Below are 20,113 nucleotides of genomic sequence, written 5' to 3'. Positions count from 1 at the left end.
CCTTTTTCTTGGGGTATCAATTGAGAGGGCTACACAATGGCGGTAGCCCATCCCCCCCAACCCAACTTAGGTGCAGGCGGGATTTGATCATAAGGCTGCATTTGGAAACGATGCAAATAAGTAGTGTAAAAGGATTCATATAAATTGTAAAGTTGAATTAGTTTTGCACTGACAAATTTACCTTCTTACCAAACAGATTTTTAGTTGTAATAGATGCAAACATGAATTTTAATAAAGCATATGCTTTTTTTTTATCAAAACCCACTTGAATGCAAATTTACTTCTTTTTTATTAATGCACTTTTACATCTTATTATCAATGTAAATATGCATTAGTCTGTTATTTGTCAATGCATAAATGTAATGTTACCAAAGCAAAAATGAACCAAAGTACAAATTTACCCTGAACTGGGATTTACACTCCATTTGCATTGTTTCCAAACGCAGCCTAAGTCTCCACCATGACCATCAGAGACCTTACCAATCAGCTGACTGGCACCTTGCTAGGTTCCACAGCCCGTTGAACAGCCATAATGTTCACCTAATCCAAGTTTGTCCCGAGCTTTGATCTTCTGCTGCTCGCACCACTGTGTATCGCATGCTATGCAAGCAATCACAAGTGAACATGCAAGTGTTCCTTACGCTGGCATGTGGGCTCCATGTGTACGGAACACTGACATGTTCGATCACAGTTGGTTAACTACTCTGCAGTACAGAGCCGTGCAAGCAGCAGATACCGTTTGTTATTCATGCTATAAGGAAAGCAACTCAACCTGCATCTGAAAAAACAATTCCAATTCCAAACCCATTTCCACAGATACTTTGAAGTTAAGTTCTCCCTAAATTATGAGAGATCAAGAAAAGAAGGAAAAGCAATTTTTATTAGCTCGAATTTAGTATGTACCCTTTACAAATGAGGTTGACAAGAGGGAAAAAAAAAATCCAAACAGCCGAGGTCAACTCAAGGCGAAAAAAAGAATTGAAAGCTTTCCTTCTTAGAACAAATATCACAAGTGTTATCATGTTATGTGGATTTTGCAGATTTTCCATCTTCAGCAGCATGAAAATGTCTGAAATTTAGAATACCAGAGAGACCTCTTCCCTTGGCAAGCTGTTCAATCTCTTCAAGTGTGTGCTTAAGATGCTCTATTTCCTTGGCCAACTCTTCATCTCTTTGCTTCATTGCCTGAAAAGTGAAAAAAAAATGGTCACTGATAAATGGTAACATATTACAAGGAGGATTTTTCTTCCTCACAAAAGGGGTAACGATTATTTAATTAATACGATCACTAGAGTCTAAAAAGATATAAAGAAGAAAAAGAGATTCCAAGCCCATGTATAAACATTATTTCTTAAAACCTTCACTAAAGGGGTAACCATTATTTTGAGTTTTGTAATATAAACTATGTAATAGAAAATATACTGTAAGTGCATGAGCTTGCATTAAAAGCTCGAGCTAAGGCAATATGGAATAATACTGGAAGTCCACCATCTTGGCTAGGGAATGTTTTTTTCCTTTCCTTTTATTTTTAGCCTTAGCCAAGGCTTATGCACTTTGTAATGCCCTTTTATGAATGATATGGAAGTTTTGTTTACCCAAAAAAAAGTTGTGATGATACATTTTGTTTATTTAAGATAATATTTATACATGTAAATTAGACATGCAACTGCATAATACCAATTCAATGAACTGGGAAATCTTAACCAAGAAAAGAATGCAATATAGCTAAAGATTCAGGGTCCGTTTGGTTTGCTGGAATAGGGGTCTGGAATCGGAATCGGAACGGGCTATTCCGATTCCAACTGTTTGGTTGGATGGAATCGGAATCCCATTCCCATTCCTGCTGGAATGGCATTCTCCCATTTGAGGGAATGGCCATTCCCTGCCCCTCCCTTGGGAATGAAATCCCATTCCTGCTGATTTTAATTCCCATTCCCATTCCTGTCTGAACCAAACAGACTATGGGAATGGACCATTCTGATTCCGATTCTGGAGGATTTTGATTTCGATTCCGATTCCAACTACGAACCAAACGGACCCTGAGGGTCCAGATGTGAACTCTAAAGAAATATCTATAGAAATTAGGCCTTAGATTTGTTATTTTTGTCAGTAGCTATTTTACTCATATTTCTCATACATTAAGACACTGCAGAAAAGAAATATGATAAAAAAGGGATAGAATTTAGTGAAATTGACACCAGACATGTGGTAATCACCTTTTTTTTACACCAGATAGTTTCTTGAAACCAAATTAATGATTAAACTGAATTGAGGAGAACCACTTAAGAGTTAAGAAATAAAAAAAGAAAAGAAAAAGATTAACACCTTGCATTTCTTCAATTTTAACACAAGACAACCAAGATAAACTCCACTTGTTAGACTTTTATCAACCTTATCCATACCAATCTAAAGACTTGTAAATAGTCTTAACACCATAATGATATATGAGAAGACTCTACAACATGATAAACTCTTGAAGGAACTTTCTAACAATAGAATTTCAAAATCAATGTTTTAATAAATAAAAAAAGGAAAGAAAGAAATCAAAGTTTTATAGTACGGAGACATTACATGAGGCGTCCTACTACCTGGGGGCATGAGGTGTAGTTCAGAATGCAAGAGGTGTAAGCCTCCCGAGCACAAGGAAGACATAAGCCTCATAAGCCTCCTTAAGAGGAGGGGGAGGAGGATCTCATCCTGTTTTTCTTGGTTCTTTTTTTTAAGATAGATGTTTTGTATTAGGAAGAATGACCCCCCCCCCCCCCCCAGCGTGTACACCTCTGGCATGTGCCTCAGGGCGTTTTGGGGGTGCCTTGCCTAGAGGTGTACCTCCATGTGTGTGTGTGTGTGTCTCCACACCTTTTAAAACATTGATTAAAATAATTCTTATGAAAATAAATCCTAAAACTATGAGATTCTAGTAAATAACCCCAAAATAGAAATTAGCTTGGAAGGTTTGTATATTTTCCATGTTTTGACTTTAAGTCTCAGATTGCATCTTACTCAGACTCATTGCATAATAGGTCAAATACTCTTTAAAATAATGCCAAAATTTAAGTCTTTGTGCATGATTTTAGTTTATCAAAAAGAAAAGATCAAAGAAACTGTGGAAAGTAGTCTTCAGCAGCTTTTCATTTTTGCACTAGGTTGAAGTTCAATCAGTTGGTGCTTTTTGATAAATGCTGGATAGCTAATGAAACCAAAATATCATTTTGCAGGCTCAAACAATTAACTAGGCTAAGATTTCAAAAATTAGTTATTTCACCTCCACATCAGATGAGTTTAGAAAAGCAAGATCTTGAGAAATTGTTTGGCATCAAAGAATCAGAATATATTCAAAAGGCTATAGTTGAGAGGAAACAGAAAATGGTTTAGTTCATAGACAAGAAGAAAGACATCTACAAGAATCAATAGAGTGACATTTATCAAAGCTGATAAAATTTTGGAACTGGTATTTGATTATACCTGAAAAAATGATTTAAGGAAAAATAAATTTTTAAATAAAAGGCTACTGTTCAAGAAAGAAGAAATGGAACCAAAATAAGTGATTCACAGAAAAAAGAGATGATGATGTCTCAGTTAGAAATGCATAATATTATGTGAAGACAATCTCCATACTATCAGTTTTTGTAAGAAAACTGCCCAAGATCCCTGAAATCCAATTCAGGGTAACCACCCAGTAAGTATAGGCAAAAATCTTTACAACAATTAAATTTGAGACTTCCTTTGCCTTAAATGTTTTATGAAGGTTGTCAAAACTCTTTCCATGGAATAGAGATACGCATTAAAGAGAAAAAGAATATGTTCAAGAATTTAGTATCCTACAGCAAAGGCATATTTTGATATATTAATTGTTACCTCTAGTTCTTGCCTGCGTAATTCCTCCTTCCTAGCTTCAGATCTAGAACTTCTTTGCACCTCAAAGATTAGGGCAGCCCCAGCAACCTAAATAAATGAAGGCATTTAGTAGTGGAACATTAATCTATTATACAATTATAAACCAGTTTTAAGAAGCATGAAGAAGAAAGGTATCTCCTAGGTTGAGAAGGATTGAACTGTATGCAATGCTATTTAAGTCTGTGCTAGAGTCTCTGGCTATCTGATATCCAGCACAAACATAATAAATCACTAGAGTTAGATCATAAAACAGATCAAATTCAATCATTACATGGTGGACTCAGAGTAAGGTGATTATGATCCTTCAAGTGAGTTGGCCCATGGACGAGAAAAATGGGAAACAGCTGCATCCAATGCTGGCATTCAGTTTTTTTTTTTTATGTATTTGATAAATACATCTTCACAACATAAAATAGAACATATACCTGCCAACAAATACACTGCACAGCCAAAGTCTAACTCACCACGAATAGAACCATTTATGTTCTATAAGCACAAAAATACATGTATGTACATGATAACATGTATGAAATAGGGATGCAACTTGGGAGGGCTGGACCAGGTTAAGGTTGGGCCTAGAGGCCCAAGCCTGAGGTCAAGCCCAATCTGTCCAACACAAATCCAACCTGTGCTAATCTTTAACATACTTGGACTAGGTCAGTCTAAGTTGGGTTTGGCTGAGATCCAGCTGAGCTCAGGCCAAAGGTTCTAGGCCCAGGCCCAGCACAAGGAGTGGAAAACCAAGACCAGCACATGAAAAATTTAGGATTGTATTTATCAAAAAAAAAAGAAAAATTTTGGATTGGTTCTGTCCGGGCTCAGGTTGGGCTAATCCAAGTTGCATCCCTAGTATTAAAAAATAATGTCATTACCTGATGTTGGTCTTAGCTATCCATGGCCTTGGGAGGAGTAAACAGGATATGGACCTAACCTTTGGCATTTTTTTGCACAAAGTAGCCAGTTAGCCACTCTCAGCCTCAAACTCACATTATCATACTTGTCAGCACAAGATTATACCATGGCACCAAGCAATGACTGCTATGTATCAAGCAAAAAATATAAGTCTGCAGTTCACTACATATTTGTGGTTTCATGTATCATATTACATTAACGTTGAATATTTTTCCATAAATACCAAAATAAATAGTAGTGTACTCGGGCATGAAGTATACCGTGAACACAAAGAGCTCTCCAAGAAGATCAGCAGAAGCTTGAACAGCTTTTTCTTCGTTTAGAGGGCGGATATCAACATCAGTTGCATGACCATAAATGCGTCTCTGCAGGGTTGTTGTAAACCGATGGTTTGCCTAATAATAGCAGAAGCATTAAGAAAGGCATATATTACAAATCTCAAAGATCAATTTGCAAGACAACCATTGGTATCCAAAGGTAACACTTGAGATAACATGTTTTAACAAAGGATGCAAGTAACAGAGTGTGTGCAACTATAGATAAATAGAGAAGACAAAACAATCACTAACCATGTGACCACTAAAAAAAGGAAGAAACAAAATACAGATGTAAACATAAGCATCATCACCTATTACCAAATCTAATCTACACATTAAAAGGTTCTGCTCAAATAACTTTGGTTATATGGCCTAAAAATGAGGATCTTTACTTCATTCAAGAAAAATTACAAGGTAGGAATAGGATCATTTCAATTCTACAAGTATACAAAATTGAAGTTTGCTGACATGTCTATCAAAGAGATCTGTATCTGATGTGGATTGTTCATGTTTCTTGGTTAGATAAAAGAAATGTTTTCAAATTGAGGAAGCACAATCTTGACATTCTTTGATATGAATGGATGTTAAGATGCAAACGGAAACAGCTTCCTAAGGCTGCATTTGGAAACGATGCAAATATGTAGAGTGTAAAACGGTTCATATAAATTGCAAAATTGGGTTAGTTTTGCACTGACAAATTTACCTTCTTACCAAAACAGACTTTTAGCTGTAATGGATGCAAACATGAATTTCAATAAAGCATATATATATATATATATATATATATAGTGAATGCAAATTTACTTCTTTTTTATTGATGTACTTTTACATCTTATTATCAATGTAAATATGCATTGGTCTGTCATTTGTCAATGCATAAATGTAATGTTGCCAAACACAGGCAAAAGTGAACCAGAGTGCAAATTTACCCTGAACCGGGATTTACACTCCATTTGCATCGTTTCCAAACACAGCAGCCTAAGTGAATATAATCATCAATCATGTAAGACAATGAAAACTTAGTTGAAGATATCATGGAGACCACTTAAAACCAGTAAACCACTACAAAAACAAGGAATATTTAGTTTGGCATAACCATAGCTGTCAAGGAAATTACTAAGCAGGTGCTTGGGAGATGCCTAGTCTAAGTGCCTAGGAGGGGTCACCTCGCCCAAGCTCCTAATTGTTTTTGTACAAGGTGACTTACAATATTTTTCATATTTTTTATTTTGAAATTATAATATTACAACAGACAATGTTCATCATCATCATCATCCATGCCTTACCCAACTATATGAGGTCAGCTACATGAATCCTGTTTTGCCAATCTGTTCTATTTAAAGTCATATCCACCGTTAAACTATTAGTGCTTAAATCATTTCTTACTACTACTCATGTCATTTCTGGTCTACCCCTAGCCCTTCTATCCCCTTCAACTTGTAACGAATTACTTCTTCTAATTGGTGTTGTTGATAGTCTTTTATGCACATGACCAAACCATCTTAGTCTACTTTCATTCATTTTATCACCTATTGGATTTGGGGCTATTCCTAGGTTCCTACGGATAACTTCATTCCTGATCCCTTCCTTTCTAGCTTTCCTGCTCATCCATCTTAGCATTCGCATTTCTGTCACACTCATTTCTGGCCATGTTTCATGACTGCCCAACCTAACACACCTGTTTTTAGTGCTTTTTTTTTTTGAAATATCAATAGAAATTTTTCATTAAATTGAAAAAGAGGTACAGTACAAGAATTTTTGGTTGTCAAGTTGACAAACCGAGCAAAGGTGCTCCAAAAGTTTTCTAACAAATCTGCTTTGTTCACTGTGTTGAACTCTGGGAGCTGTAGCACCCAATCTGAAATCAGATTGCTCACTACAGCTACCAAGTGATCAATGGACTTTGCCTTATCTTTGAAGATCCTTCTGTTCCTCTCATTCCATATAGCCCAGCAAACTGCAAATGGAAGGCAGCTCCACATGATTCTAGATTTCTTGCTTCCTCTGAATTTTGGCCATTTGGAGAGGATTTCTGCTGGGGATAGAGGTTGAAAGGCATTGACCCCAAACAGAAAAGAGAAAAACTTCCAAATGAAATTTTCTGCACTAAAAGAAAAGAACAGGTGCAGAACTGTTTCCTCCTCCAAGTTGCATAAGTAACAGAAGCTTGCCATGTGAAACCCTCTGTTCTTCAAGTGATCTGTAATAAGAATGCTGTCATGTGCTACCAACCAAGCAAATGCATTAATCCTAGGGGGTACTGGATTACCCCATACACCTTTTATCTGTCCTGTCTCCGCACTTTCTCTTGTTATTGCCTTGTAGAACGACTTCACTGAGAATCTTCCTTCTTTGCACTCTTTCCACCAAAGACCATCTCCTGTGCTCCTAGAGATACTTGTGCCTTCTAATTTCTCCAGCAGCAGAATACATTCTTCAACTTCTTGATCAAGTAAAGGCCTCCTAAACTTTGGAGACCAAATCAGCTGCTCCCCTCTCCAATCATAGCACTGATTGATTGTGATTTGCTGCTCAGACAGCCTGTATAACCTTGGATAGACCTCACAGAGTTTCCCTATCCCAAGCCATTCATCTTCCCAAAACCTCACCCTTGACCCATCCCCCACATTGAAACTGACCTGACCCCTGAACTCCTGATTAAATCTCATAATCCCTTTCCAGATGCTTACACCATAAGAGCTCCTTACTTGTCTTGGTTCCCACCCAAACCTTGCTACTCCATATTTACCAACTATCACCCTCCTCCATAAGGCTTCCCTCTCCCTTTCATGTCCAAATCTTTTTTTGATCAACCATTTTCCTCTCCCTCCACAACCATTTACCTAATAGTGCCTTGTTAAAAGGTTTTATCCTTCTCAGTCCTACCCCCCCCCCCCCCGCTCCTTTAATCTGCACACCGTTTCCCACTTGACCAGGTGGAACTTTTTGGACCCCCCCAACCCTTCCCAAAGAAAATTCCTCTGAATCTTCTCAATTTTCACAGCCACGTCCTTAGGAACCTTCAGCAATGAGAGATAGTATGTTGGTAGACAAGAGAGAATACTTCTTATAAGTGTAATTTTACCTCCCAAGGAGAGATATTTAGCTTTCCATCTGTCTAATCTCCTCTCAACTCTCTCTATAAGGGGCTTCCATATATTACCCTCTGTTGTACTAGACCCCACTGGAAGCCTAATACCACTGCAGGTTGCTCCATCTCCTCCCTATTTATATCTCCCACCCCTATCAAAGAGCTTTTTTCTAGGTTCACTTTCAACCCAGTCAACATCTCAAATTTGGCAAGGATGGCTCTTAGGTTCAAGATTTGGATTGCTGAAGAATCTAAAAATATTAATGTGTCGTCCGCATATTGAAGGTGAGAGATACATGGGCCTTCTGCTCCTAGTTTAAAACCTTCTATCCAACCCCTTTAGACTCCCTTCATCAAGAGGTTTAATGCTTCCACTACTATTACAAACAGCAAGGGGGAGATTGGATCCCCTTGCCTCAACCCTCCGGAAGCTTGGAAGAATTCAGTTGACACTCCATTAATCAATATTGAAAAGGAAGCTGATGACATGCATCCATACATCCATCCCCTCCATCTCTCCCCGAAGCCCATCCATCTTTGCATCTCTTCCAAAAATCCCCACTCCACGTGGTCGTAGGCCTTCTCTATATCTAACTTGCACACTAATCCCGGCCTGCCACTTTTAATCTTGAGTCAATACATTCACTTGCCACTAGTACTCCATCCAGAATTCGCCTCCCTTCTACAAATGCTATCTGAGATTCCCCTACCACCTCCTGAACCACCTTTTTTAGTCTGCTTGCCAGCACCTTTGCCAGTAGTTTATATGGACTATTTATTAGGCTTATCGGCCTGAAATCTTTTATATCCACTGCCCTGCTCTTCTTCTGAATAAGGGAAATGAATGTGGCATTTACCTTTCCGTCAATGATTTTAGATTTCCGCTCTTCTTCTGTTTTTAGTGCTGGCTGCCAACCTGATGCAACCTTCCTTTATCCAGGCTTTCAGACTGGCAGTGTAAAACAACTCCACTCAGTTTTTGTGGGTTTTAATATTTGCATAGTTCATATACTAGCTTTGGTTTGATCAGCACAGAAGTCAAAGGACATTGTATTGAACTCTTGAATACTTGAAAACCTGAACCAATAAGCAAGGAAGAACTTGAAGATTTTATCTGGTCAACACACATGACCAACTAGAGACCAAGGTATGCCTTTTGCTTTTCATTTTCCGAGTTTTTTCCTTTCCTTTTTCTAGGATAATATTCTTTTCATTTTCTAAGTTTTCCACAACCTTCCCCCTTTTTTCTAGGGCAAAAAGGGGGTTCTGTTTCTTCTCCTTCTTGTGAATATGTTGATTTTCTATGTTTTGATATGAAGTTTATAATAATGAAGATTATTGGGGCTCCAATACAGGAAATAAAGGGGGTTTGGGAAATTTGGGCATTTTCAGGGTGTAGGCAGGCTTAAGACTGACCCCCTGACCAATTTTGAAAAAAAAAAAAAAAAAACTAAAGAAAAGGTGTTTTTTTATGTATTGAAGCACCCGATATGCCTGTTCATGCATATCGGGTGTATCGATACTTTTAACCTTGCCTAGTATTTAGTGTTTTTTAATCCATCACCTAGGCATCTAGGTGCTCTCCTGTCACCTAACTTTGCCTTGCTGCCTTGACAACCATGAGCATACCCATGATTTGATATACCACACATGTAATTTTTTTTTTCTTTTTATATTACTGTAGCATCTCTCAATGTTTATAAACATGGAGGCATGAAGCAAGGTACCAAGACCTCCAAGGCCCAACTGCCTACGGCTTAAGTCTCACAAGCAGCTCTCAATATTTAAAAGCGTGCACATGTGGAGCATGTTTTTATAAGATGGCACAACATTTCATCCGCTCTCAGCAACTGGTACTACAAGAACATCACGCTCTTTATTGTTATAACTCAACTCAACTCAGCCTTAGTCCTTAATAAATTTCTGTTCTTCTAGACACCTTTCATCTTTTTCTGAAGAATCTTGTCTCAACATGATATCCAATAAATTCTTAGGTTACATAATAAGCCCATGCAAATTACAAATCAATGAAATAGAAAGCCATAGAAACCATTTTTTTCACATAAACATTAGAAACAGGTTGAAGAAAATTGCATATAAATAGAACGAAATAAATAAATGAGATTCCTGATCTTTAATCTCTCCATATTCCAGAGTTCCATAACTTTCCTGAAGAAAAACATTCAAACTTAGTATTTTAGAGTTAAAGAGCTACTGCTCCAATCAATTCAGAAGATGCCGCATCCATATCAATAACAGCTCAACAAGGAAAAGGGAAAAACAAAAATGGGCAAGTAAAATGGACTAAATCACCCAACAGAATCCCTCCAGAAGCTAATACCCACAATCATAAAAGTCAAACAAAATACCAGTCAAGAATTAACAAGAAACGACGTACAAATATTAAATAGGTTAAAACTTAAAACAGATCTCAACCACAAATGTGAAAGAAGCAAACAGAAAAGGGGGGTGGGGGTGAAGAAATCAAAGCGAACCTGAGCAAAGTTGATGATCAACTGGCGGAACCTGGGGTGTAAGCCGGCCTCTTTCTTGAGCCTAGTCGCTATGGGTTTACAGACAGTCTTCAAGACTAGCGTTCCAAGCTTCACAGCAGGGAGGATCATATCTCCTGTATTATATATTGTAATGCGTCGAGCTTCGAATTGGTATATAGAAGAATGTCTGAAGACAGGTTAAATGGATGGTACGAAAGGAGATACGGTTGTAGGCGGACTTGGGGTTTTGGAGACGAGTTGCTTGACGAGAAAGGCAGGCGCGTGAGCAGAAAGGAAGAACGCATTACGACTGCTTGGAAAGCTGCTTCTGGGCAAGTTGCTTTGCCTTTGACCATGTGAAAGTAATAAGAAGAATATATAAATAGGAAACGGGAAGAAGGTTCGCGTTACGGCGTTAGTTAGTGGGAGCATCTCCTCCTTCCTCCACTGCTCTTTCACTGTGTATCCATGGTCAGTCCACTCAGCTTCTACGGTTCAAAGTGGGGCGTATTGTATCGTATCTTTTGAAAAAGATACGGTCCGAAACGCTTGTTTCCAGGTGTTTCGGATCCCAATTTTTTTAATAATAAAAAACATGTTAAAAGTTTTTCAAAAAATTAAAATGTAAAAAAACTAAAAATAATATAAAATTTCGGCCGTTTCTAAGTACCGATAGATACGAATCGATACTTTGAACCTTTCCTCCCCTTCTTTTGTCCTTTTTTGCACCTTTTACTTTTATCGTTACGGAAATTCCACCTGTATAACCCTGAACAGCATGATGTGCAACCCATGACAGCATAAGGAAATTCCGCCCGTATAACCCTGAACAGCATGGTGTGCAACCCATGACAGCATAAGAGATAAAAAGAATAAGAATATAAATGCTTTCGGATGCGATAAAATGGGAGGTCGACTTCAGAGTCTGCCACCCGCCTTCGCTGTATCACGTGATCATACAGGGCCCGTTTGGGAATTGGGAGTGCCGGCTGAAGATTCTAAGCTCCATGGGGCTGGACAACATGGGATAACCCATCCTCCAAACTATGGATGTCAACGGGTCGGGTTTGGTACGGGTCTGCCTCAACCCTGACCCAACCTAACCCGGCTAAAAATACATAATTCCCGAACCTGATCCAATCCTATAGGGTTTACCCTGATTCCAACCCGACTCACCCCGTATAACTTCAAATATGTTTTTAAACACATTTTGAAAACCTAAAATACATTAATTTAAATTAGGAAATTATTTTATAGATCCTAAGGTGTTACTTTTTCCATTTAAAAAAGAAGAAAATCAAAATCAACATGTAAATAAATTATAAACTTTAAAGCCTATAAAGTTAGGAATCACAAAAATTGCAAGAATACTTGGTATAGATGTAGGGTACCATGACCCAACGGAACGGGTCAGCCAAAACCCGAACCCAACTCGGGTCAAATAATCAAAACCCTAACCCAAGGGTCGGGTCAAGGTGGATTTACCATTTAACCCAACCCATCAATATCCCTACTCCAAACCCATAAAGCCCCCAACCTTGGTGTCGGTTGGATTTGATGCCAAGTCTCCAATACAACCATTAGGAGGCCTTACTAATCCGTAGGGGTGAGGAGGTCATTTTGGTTTAGTTCCAAGATAGAATCGAATATATTATCTTTGCTGATTATTTTGAGTAATTTAATTTGTAAATTATCATAACATATTAACATATGGTTTAAAACTTATCATTAAAATTGAAAATTTATAAATATTATCTTTCATGTTATTTATTATACATACTCAAATATTAAATTGAAGAAAAATGATCAAATCACTTAAGTGGCTCAATGGTCAAGTGAGACCATGGTCTTTATAGCTATGAGTGCTTAGGTTCAAATACATGTCTTCAAAGTATTTTGTAATTTATTTCAAGTCAAGTTTGGTTCCAATGCCAAGTCCACCAAGGTCAACCAAGGTTGGTTCTACCAATGACAACCAAGGCCAATTCTCTGAATTGGTTTAGATAAGGGGTGTTGGGAATTGGGGTCACGAAAACTTAGAGGATAAGCACTCTAAAGTGTGTTTGAAGATATTGTCTTTAGAATGTTATTTGCCCCCATTTAGTTTTATTGAGTTTGTTGTTGGGTTACAAGCAAATTCGTTCCTAGGGTATAATAGAGCCTTGGGCGAGAATCTACAACCAGCAAAGTTGAAGAATCTTCGAAGAAATCTTCTGTGAGACAGTAGCATATCGAACTGAGATAACCAAGAGTGATTTTTGAAAACCCTGTGTTCAATTGCTTGATTCACATTCCTTAAATAGTTTATGAAGAGTTATGAAGAAGAGGAAGGTGCTGGTTCAGAAAAGACTCTTTGAACAATCACAATTTCAAACATTGTGACTATTAAGAGGTAGTTAACAGTTAATGACCGTTAAATTTGATTAGTGTCTATTGATCACACTCGATCGGACCATGACTATTGAAATCATCAACTGTTAGCCTCGCACCAAAAGTCAAAGTCGCCTTACACGAACCACACGGGTGTGAGCAAAGTGCACATCTAAAGTGCCTCATTGTGCCGCACACACACATACACACACATGTGCACATTGTGCAGTAGCAAGCCTCTATATTCTACTCTTATATTTCTAAGGAGTGTAAATAAGTTCATCTTTAAAAACTTAAAACAAGTTTAATAATTTTTCAATATGGGACAAGTTGAAAACTAGTTTTAGTAAGAAAAAAAACTATTTTTCAAGTCATATGTACAATGTGGGACAAGTTGAAAACTGATTTTAATCTAAGGTCTCGCTAATCAAAACTGTTATGACATAGTTATGCATATAAAAGGTGTTTTATAACTTAAATCATCTATTAGTACAAATATCTTAGAGTCTTGTCAAAGTTATTGGTAGTAAGACCTTAAACCAATTACTCTTAAGACAAACCGGAGATACTCATATGCATAAAATGTCATGTTTCTGCAATAATTTCAAATTTTGCTCAACACTGTTATGGCCATGTGTTTCTTTCCTAATTTCATGAATAATCTTGGGAGAAAACTCAAACTCTCATGAGAAAAGACACTACTTCTATGTTTACATAGGTGAAGTTCCACCAATTGTTTCATTATTTGACACATTTCAGAACTTCATTAAAAGTTTAACTCAATCTCTTATCGTAACAGACAACATTATTTATGTTGCAATAGGAAGTTTCTCAATGTTAGTGCTAACAATTACATCGCAGTAACTTGTTGTTACCCATTAAACCTAATACTGATGTTTTCAATTCAGGTCGGGTAACTATTACTAGTGGCTAAGTAAGGGTTTTAATCCCATTTCTTTATTTGTCATTCTTACCAATTCTTTGGGCAAACCTTTGGTAAGAGGATCAACCAAACTTTTACTTGACTTTACATAAGTTGTAGTGATTACTCCATCTTAAATCAGTTGCTTAACAAATTCATGTCTCATACTTATATGTTTGAGACTTACCATTTAAGTACTACTTTAGGTTCTCGATAGAGTTGCTTTAGTATCACAACAAATGGAAATTTGAGGCATAGGACTAGGCCAACGTTTTATATCCAATAATAAATTCTTAATCCATTCAGCCTCTTTTTCAACAGTTGTCAATGCTATGAATTCGGATTCCATGGTCGAGTGAGATACAAGTTTGTCTCTTGGATGCCCAAAAGATTGCATCCCCACCAATGATGAAAATCCATCCAGAGGTGGACTCGTTATCTCCATTACCAGTAATCCAACTCAAATCAACGTACCCTTCTTGTACAACTAGATAATTGCAGTAGAATAGACCAAATTCCAAGGTCCTTTTGAAGTACCCAAGAACTCTTCCAATTACCTTTCAATGCTCTGCACCGGGATTATTTGTAAACCGAATAAGTTTACTTATTGCAAATGCAATATTAGGTGTAGCACAAAGCATAGCATACATCAGACTTCCTACTGCACTACCATACTCAAGTTGTGCAATTGCTCTACCAGAATTTTCTACTAGTTTTATGCTAGAGTCATATGGTGTGCTATATTCTTTAAACCCTAAATGCTTAAATTTCTCAAGTATTCTCTCAATATAATGTGATTGGCTTAATACATAACCCCTACTATGCTTTCTAACTTTTATTTCCAAGATGGTATCTACTCTTAAATCTTTTATCTTGAAGATAGAGGATAAGTAGTTTTTTGTTGGGTAAATTTCTTAAACTACCCCTACTATTTGCGAAATTGACTAAGTATACCCTTACTGTTTAACTATTGTCTAACGGTACCACTATTGCTTTTGATAATTGATTAGCTCCATCCTTACTGTTAAGGTTCGTTAATATTCCGTCAAAACTTATACACACGTGATATATATATTTTAAACCCAATTTTACCCTTATCCTCTTCTTCCTTTCACCAGTGGCAAACCGAGCTAGCTCGGTCCTTAACCGGCAGTGATAGCCCCCTCCACCTCCTCTCTCTCTCTCTCCTTCTTCCACGTCATTTGCTCCAAATCTCACAGACTCGACCTCCTGAATCATGCCATCAACGACTTGATCAGACCTCAGAAAATCCAACTAGGGTATTCAAGCCCTACAACAACTCATCGACTCAATCACAGAGCACCTAGCAAAAGATAAAATATAAATATGCAGCTCAGGCGGCCTCATCGCTCCCGTTTTTCTATGGGTCTCCACCGACTCAGACAACTAACCCATTAATCCAAGACGTTCGTTTTGGGGAGGAGAAGCTTACCTCGCTTGCACTGATTCCGATCCCAACTCCGTCAGGTCTTTCTTCTTCCTCGTCCTTGTCCGCCCGCTAGGGAGGATGTGTTTGTGCGACGTTTAGGAACAATCCGACGGTGAGAAATGAGGATTTCAATTTCCTTGACAGGGACAGGAGAAGCTGCAACATTCTTGTTGTTGCTTAGAATCCCTCTCCATTGTTTTCCATCATAGAAGAGAGCAAACTCATCCTATTGTTGCTGGATTTGGTAATGGCGGTGATCTTGCTGGGTTCGTCCTCGAAGAACGAAGGGGTAATGATGTTGGTTTCCGTTATTGCCTCCGGCTGTTCGACGACAACCATTGTTGGCTTGAATACCCAACACCCACGAACCCCATTAACGAGAATTTCATTCTTTGAGCTTCATATGTCTAAGAACCCACATTTTCCCTGGTCACCCTGTGTCAAAGCCGAAGAACAGAGATAAAGAGATAAATGTTGTTTGGTCATTTTTTGGTATTTTCCCTGCCCCCGACCAACATCTCTTTGGGCTCTTTCTATCGCCCATTTTTTGCAACCTTTGCTCCTACAAACCCTACTTGCCCTCACCATCAGCCACCTACCACCATTCCGACAGTAGGGCCCTTAAATTAATTCTTATTACCTTTGATTTTTTCCATGAATTCCATCCCATGTGAGAATGGGCAAAATTCCGGCATTACTTGCCACTTGCCCATTGCTCATATAAAACCAGCGAGAAAAGCCCTCCATATGCTCAAATTCCAAAATTTGAGCTTGTCTCCATTACTTTAATGTCGATTGGTAGAACAGAAAGCTAGCGTATCTTCTATAAAATTTAAAGGAAGTAGAGGACCCTAATGAAAGAAAGCGTGTTATCGTATTGGACCTGAGTTGTTCTTTGAGATCAAACCCCTTTTTGGTTTCTACGCTACGTCACTACGATCTGGTTCAAAATGCTAGCAACCATAGTCTACATGAATTTTTGCTTTCTTTCGACTCTCGCTCTCCGAAATAATGTTATTGCGTGATTTTGATCTCTCAGCCTAGCCTTCAAAGATCTTCATCTCACTCATGGATCTATAATGGTTCTGAAGCTCCTTTGAGCATTCGAACTTCTCACAGTAAATAAACAAGATCAGATGAAGAATATGTATTTATCTACAAATCTTTTTCGTAGTTCTCGTTGAGATTTATTTCCTTGGGAATCCATTGGAGATTTATCAAATTAGCAGCTTTTCACATTCATTCACTTAATCTGAACCATCCTTTTATTTTATATGTTCTAATTTCGCAGGTTGAAGCTTGATAAGACAAAGATTAATTCTCGAGCCACTTAAAAGTTTGAAAAATCGGAACTTTGCCTCTAAAAATGGGAAAAACAGAAAGAGATTAATCTCATGTAACATCCGAGATCAGATTCCTGAGATTGAAACATAATACAACTTTCATTTGATCTGTTTTTGGGTGTTCACGCTCATCAAAAGCTCCTTGTTTTCAAGAGAGAGAAAATTACTTAAGGGTAAAATGAACATTTTCATCCCTTCCATTATGATTTAAAGATCATGGTAATTATTCAGAACAATAAGGGTAGCGTAAGACAATAATTAAACAGTAGGGGTATAGTTAGTCAATTAGCTAACCAGTAAGGGGAGTTTAAGAAATTTGCCCTTTTTTGTTTCGTTTATGCCAATCATATTAATACCCACAATAAGCATGTTATCAACATAAACACATACAATCACACCATAATTTTCAATAAACTTTGAGTAAATGCATCTATCAACACTATTATGCTTAAAACCAAAAGCTAGAATGCAAGAATCAAATTTCTCATGCCATTGTTTGGGTGATTGTTTTAAACCATACAGTGATTTAACTAGTTTATTTTCTTCTCATTTCTAAGGAAAAATCCCTCTAGTTGTTCCATGTAGACTTCTTCATTTAAATCACTATTTAAGAAAGCAGTTTTAACATCCGTTTGATAAACAGATAAGTGGTAAATGGATGCTAGTGCTATAAGTGTTCTAATAGAAGTTGTTCTGGCCACTGGCACATGTGTCAAAGTAGTCATTCCATTCCTTTTGACTAAATCCTTTGGCTACTAATCTAGCCTTAAAAGTTTGTACAATTTTAGTAGTGTTGTATTTTCTTCTAAGCACCTATTTACATTTGATTGATTTCAGTAGTGTTGTATTTTCTTCTAAGCACCTATTTACATTTGATTGATTTTAATTTCCAAGGAAAACATACTAGTATTCATGTGTTATTTGACATTATTGAATCCATTTCATCATTTATAACTTTTTTTCCAAAAGGTAACATCTCTAGATGTCACGACGTCATTGTAGGTTTTTGGATTATTTTCAATGTTTAATACAATGGGTGTCTCATTTAAAACATTTTCTCTATTAGCCTCAACCAAGAACACAATTGACTTAGTAGAGATAAAATCATAACCAAAGTGTTTTTCTGTTCTTTGTCTTTGATTTTCTGGGTTCTACTGTAAGTGTTATAGTTGTGTCATTTCTTCTTTCAGTCTCATTGTTACCAATAGGTATTGAGATCTAAATTTCTCTTACTGATTCTCTGTTATTTTCTGTGGATTCAAAACATAGTTTATTTTCAAAGAATTCTGCATTTCTAATTTCAATTATTATGTTGGACTCCAAATTTAGAAGCCTATAGGCCTTACTATGTTCTGCATATCCAACGAACATACTTCTTTCTGCTTTGAGTCATAACTTGGTTTTTTTATGGTCTGGAACTCTATAATATACTAAACACCCCCATGCTTTTAGGTATGCTAAGTTAGGCTTTCTTCATGTCCATAATTCATATGGACACTTATTATTAACTCTAGAAACAATCTTGTTATGTAAATGGTAGGTTGTTAGGAATGCTTCCCCCACAGGTTTAAGAGTACATTGGCTTTCATCAGCATACAATTTATCATTTCTGTAATAGTTTTGTTTTTCCTTTTGGCCAAGCCATTCTATTGAGGGTATAGAGAGTGGAGCATTGATGTATTATTCCAAATTCTTCAGAAAATGAATTAAACTCATTCTTAAAGTATTCAACACCCCTATCACTTCTGAGTATTTTAATTTTCTTTTCCAATTGATTTTCAACTTCAGTTTTGTATTATTTAAACATGTCAAAAGCTTCACCCTTACTTCTCATAAGGTAAACATAGGTGTATCTTCAAAAAACATCAATAAAAGTTATGAAATATTTATTTCTTCCTCTAGTTGATACATCATTAAGTTCACAAATGTAAAAATGAATTAGTTCTAGAAATTGAGAATTTCTCTCGACACTTAAGAAATGTTTCTTGGCCATTTTAGATTTTACACATTTCACATTTGTCATTTAACTCGTTACTATAAATAATTAAACCAAGCTTATTCATGTTCTTTATGGATCTAAAATTCAAGTCTACTTATCTATCATGCCATAAAGAAAAAAAAAATCAACAATATAAGTAGAACATTTTCCTTCATTGGTACTTAATTTAAACATACCATTACAATCATATCTCTTTTCAACAAATATCTCATTCTTAGATAGGATTAGTTTATCGGATTCAAAGACACCTTTGAATCTCCTCTTACAAACAATATTTACTGAGACAAAGTTCTTTCTAATGTCAAGAACCTAGAGAACATTCGGGAGAGTTAGTATTTTTCCGGAGGTGAAGTTCAATTCCACGTTACCTCTTCCAACAACTTTGGCACATGTTTGGTTTCCCATTTGTATCTCATGGCCATCAGTCACTTCTTCATATGTTTTGAATAAGGACTTGTCATTGCAGATATGGACTATGGGCCCTGAATCAAACCACCATCCAGAAGATGATTATGCCATATTCACTTCAGTGATCATGGCCACTAGATTGTCTTTCACCATATTTGCGAACTTGGTTCCACCTTTCAGATGTCGGCAGACTCGATCATAGTGCCCCTTCTTTCCACAAACATAGTAGGATCCTTTCTTATTGTTGCTCTCTTGAAATTTCCGTCCTTCTTCTTTACTTGTAATACAAGATTAGTCTTCTTCGATCCATTTTCCACAAAGTTTACCTTAGATTTCAACATACCATCTAGGGTCTTATCTCTACTGTCTCTAATCCAAGACTCTTCTTTAATACGAAGGTGTTGCTGAATTTTCTCCAAGGTAAGTTATTCTGCCTTGTGCAGAAGCTTGTTCCTATAATCCTTCCAAGAGGGTGGAAGTTTGACAATTATTGCTCCAACTTGGATGATGTCAAGGGATTGAATTCTATTGACTATCACTTATAGTTCGTGAACTTTCTCCAGTATGGGCTTATGGTCGTTCATGGTAAAGCCAAAATATTCTGCGATAAGGCATTGTCAGTGGGTTGTAGAAGTTCTAGATTTCTTTTAGAAATGAGAAATTCTTGTAGAAGTTGTAGAGCCGGTCTAATAAGGCATTCAGTATATATCCTCAGCACAAAAGTGAATCATCTTCTCGTTTTACTCTTTCCTTTTTTAGCTTTTCAATGTCATTGTCAGTGGGTTCAAGAAGTTGTTGTAGATTTGAATCCAAGAAATAGTACAATTTTAGTGTGGTTAGGAATAAGATCATCTTTGTCTTGACATCGACTAAAATTTGCTCAACCGAACTAATCAAGTCGAACAAGGT

The 20,113-nt window shown here is 37.0% G+C and overlaps 1 protein-coding gene across 1 annotated transcript; it reads right to left on the bottom strand.

The window, feature by feature from the left end:
* Positions 1-861: 861 nt before the first annotated feature.
* Positions 862-19,782, bottom strand: LOC104599503 (Optic atrophy 3 protein (OPA3)). Its single transcript, XM_010262067.3, has 5 exons — positions 17,660-19,782; positions 10,713-17,610; positions 5,070-5,204; positions 3,859-3,945; positions 862-1,185 (listed from the first exon to the last, which is right to left on the bottom strand). The coding sequence occupies exons 2-5, from the start codon at positions 10,839-10,841 to the stop codon at positions 1,024-1,026; spliced, it is 513 nt and encodes a 170-aa protein (XP_010260369.1). The 5' UTR covers positions 10,842-17,610; positions 17,660-19,782; the 3' UTR covers positions 862-1,023.
* Between the last annotated feature and the right edge of the window lie 331 nt (positions 19,783-20,113).

Source organism: Nelumbo nucifera, chromosome 1 (genome assembly GCF_055504915.1).
Source record: "Nelumbo nucifera cultivar China Antique chromosome 1, China Antique-T2T, whole genome shotgun sequence".
Classification (NCBI taxonomy): Eukaryota; Viridiplantae; Streptophyta; class Magnoliopsida; order Proteales; family Nelumbonaceae; genus Nelumbo; species Nelumbo nucifera.
This window is presented reverse-complemented; position numbering and strand designations above follow the sequence as displayed.

Excerpts from the sequence above, each read along its gene's own strand:
- LOC104599503 (XM_010262067.3), bottom strand. The coding sequence starts at position 10,841 with ATGATCCTCCCTGCTGTGAAGCTTGGAACGCTAGTCTTGAAGACTGTC. Across the intron at positions 5,205-10,712 it reads TGATCATCAACTTTGCTCAG|GCAAACCATCGGTTTACAAC; the intron begins GTTCGCTTTGAT and ends TGCTATTATTAG. Across the intron at positions 3,946-5,069 it reads GAGAGCTCTTTGTGTTCACG|GTTGCTGGGGCTGCCCTAAT; the intron begins GTATACTTCATG and ends TCATTTATTTAG.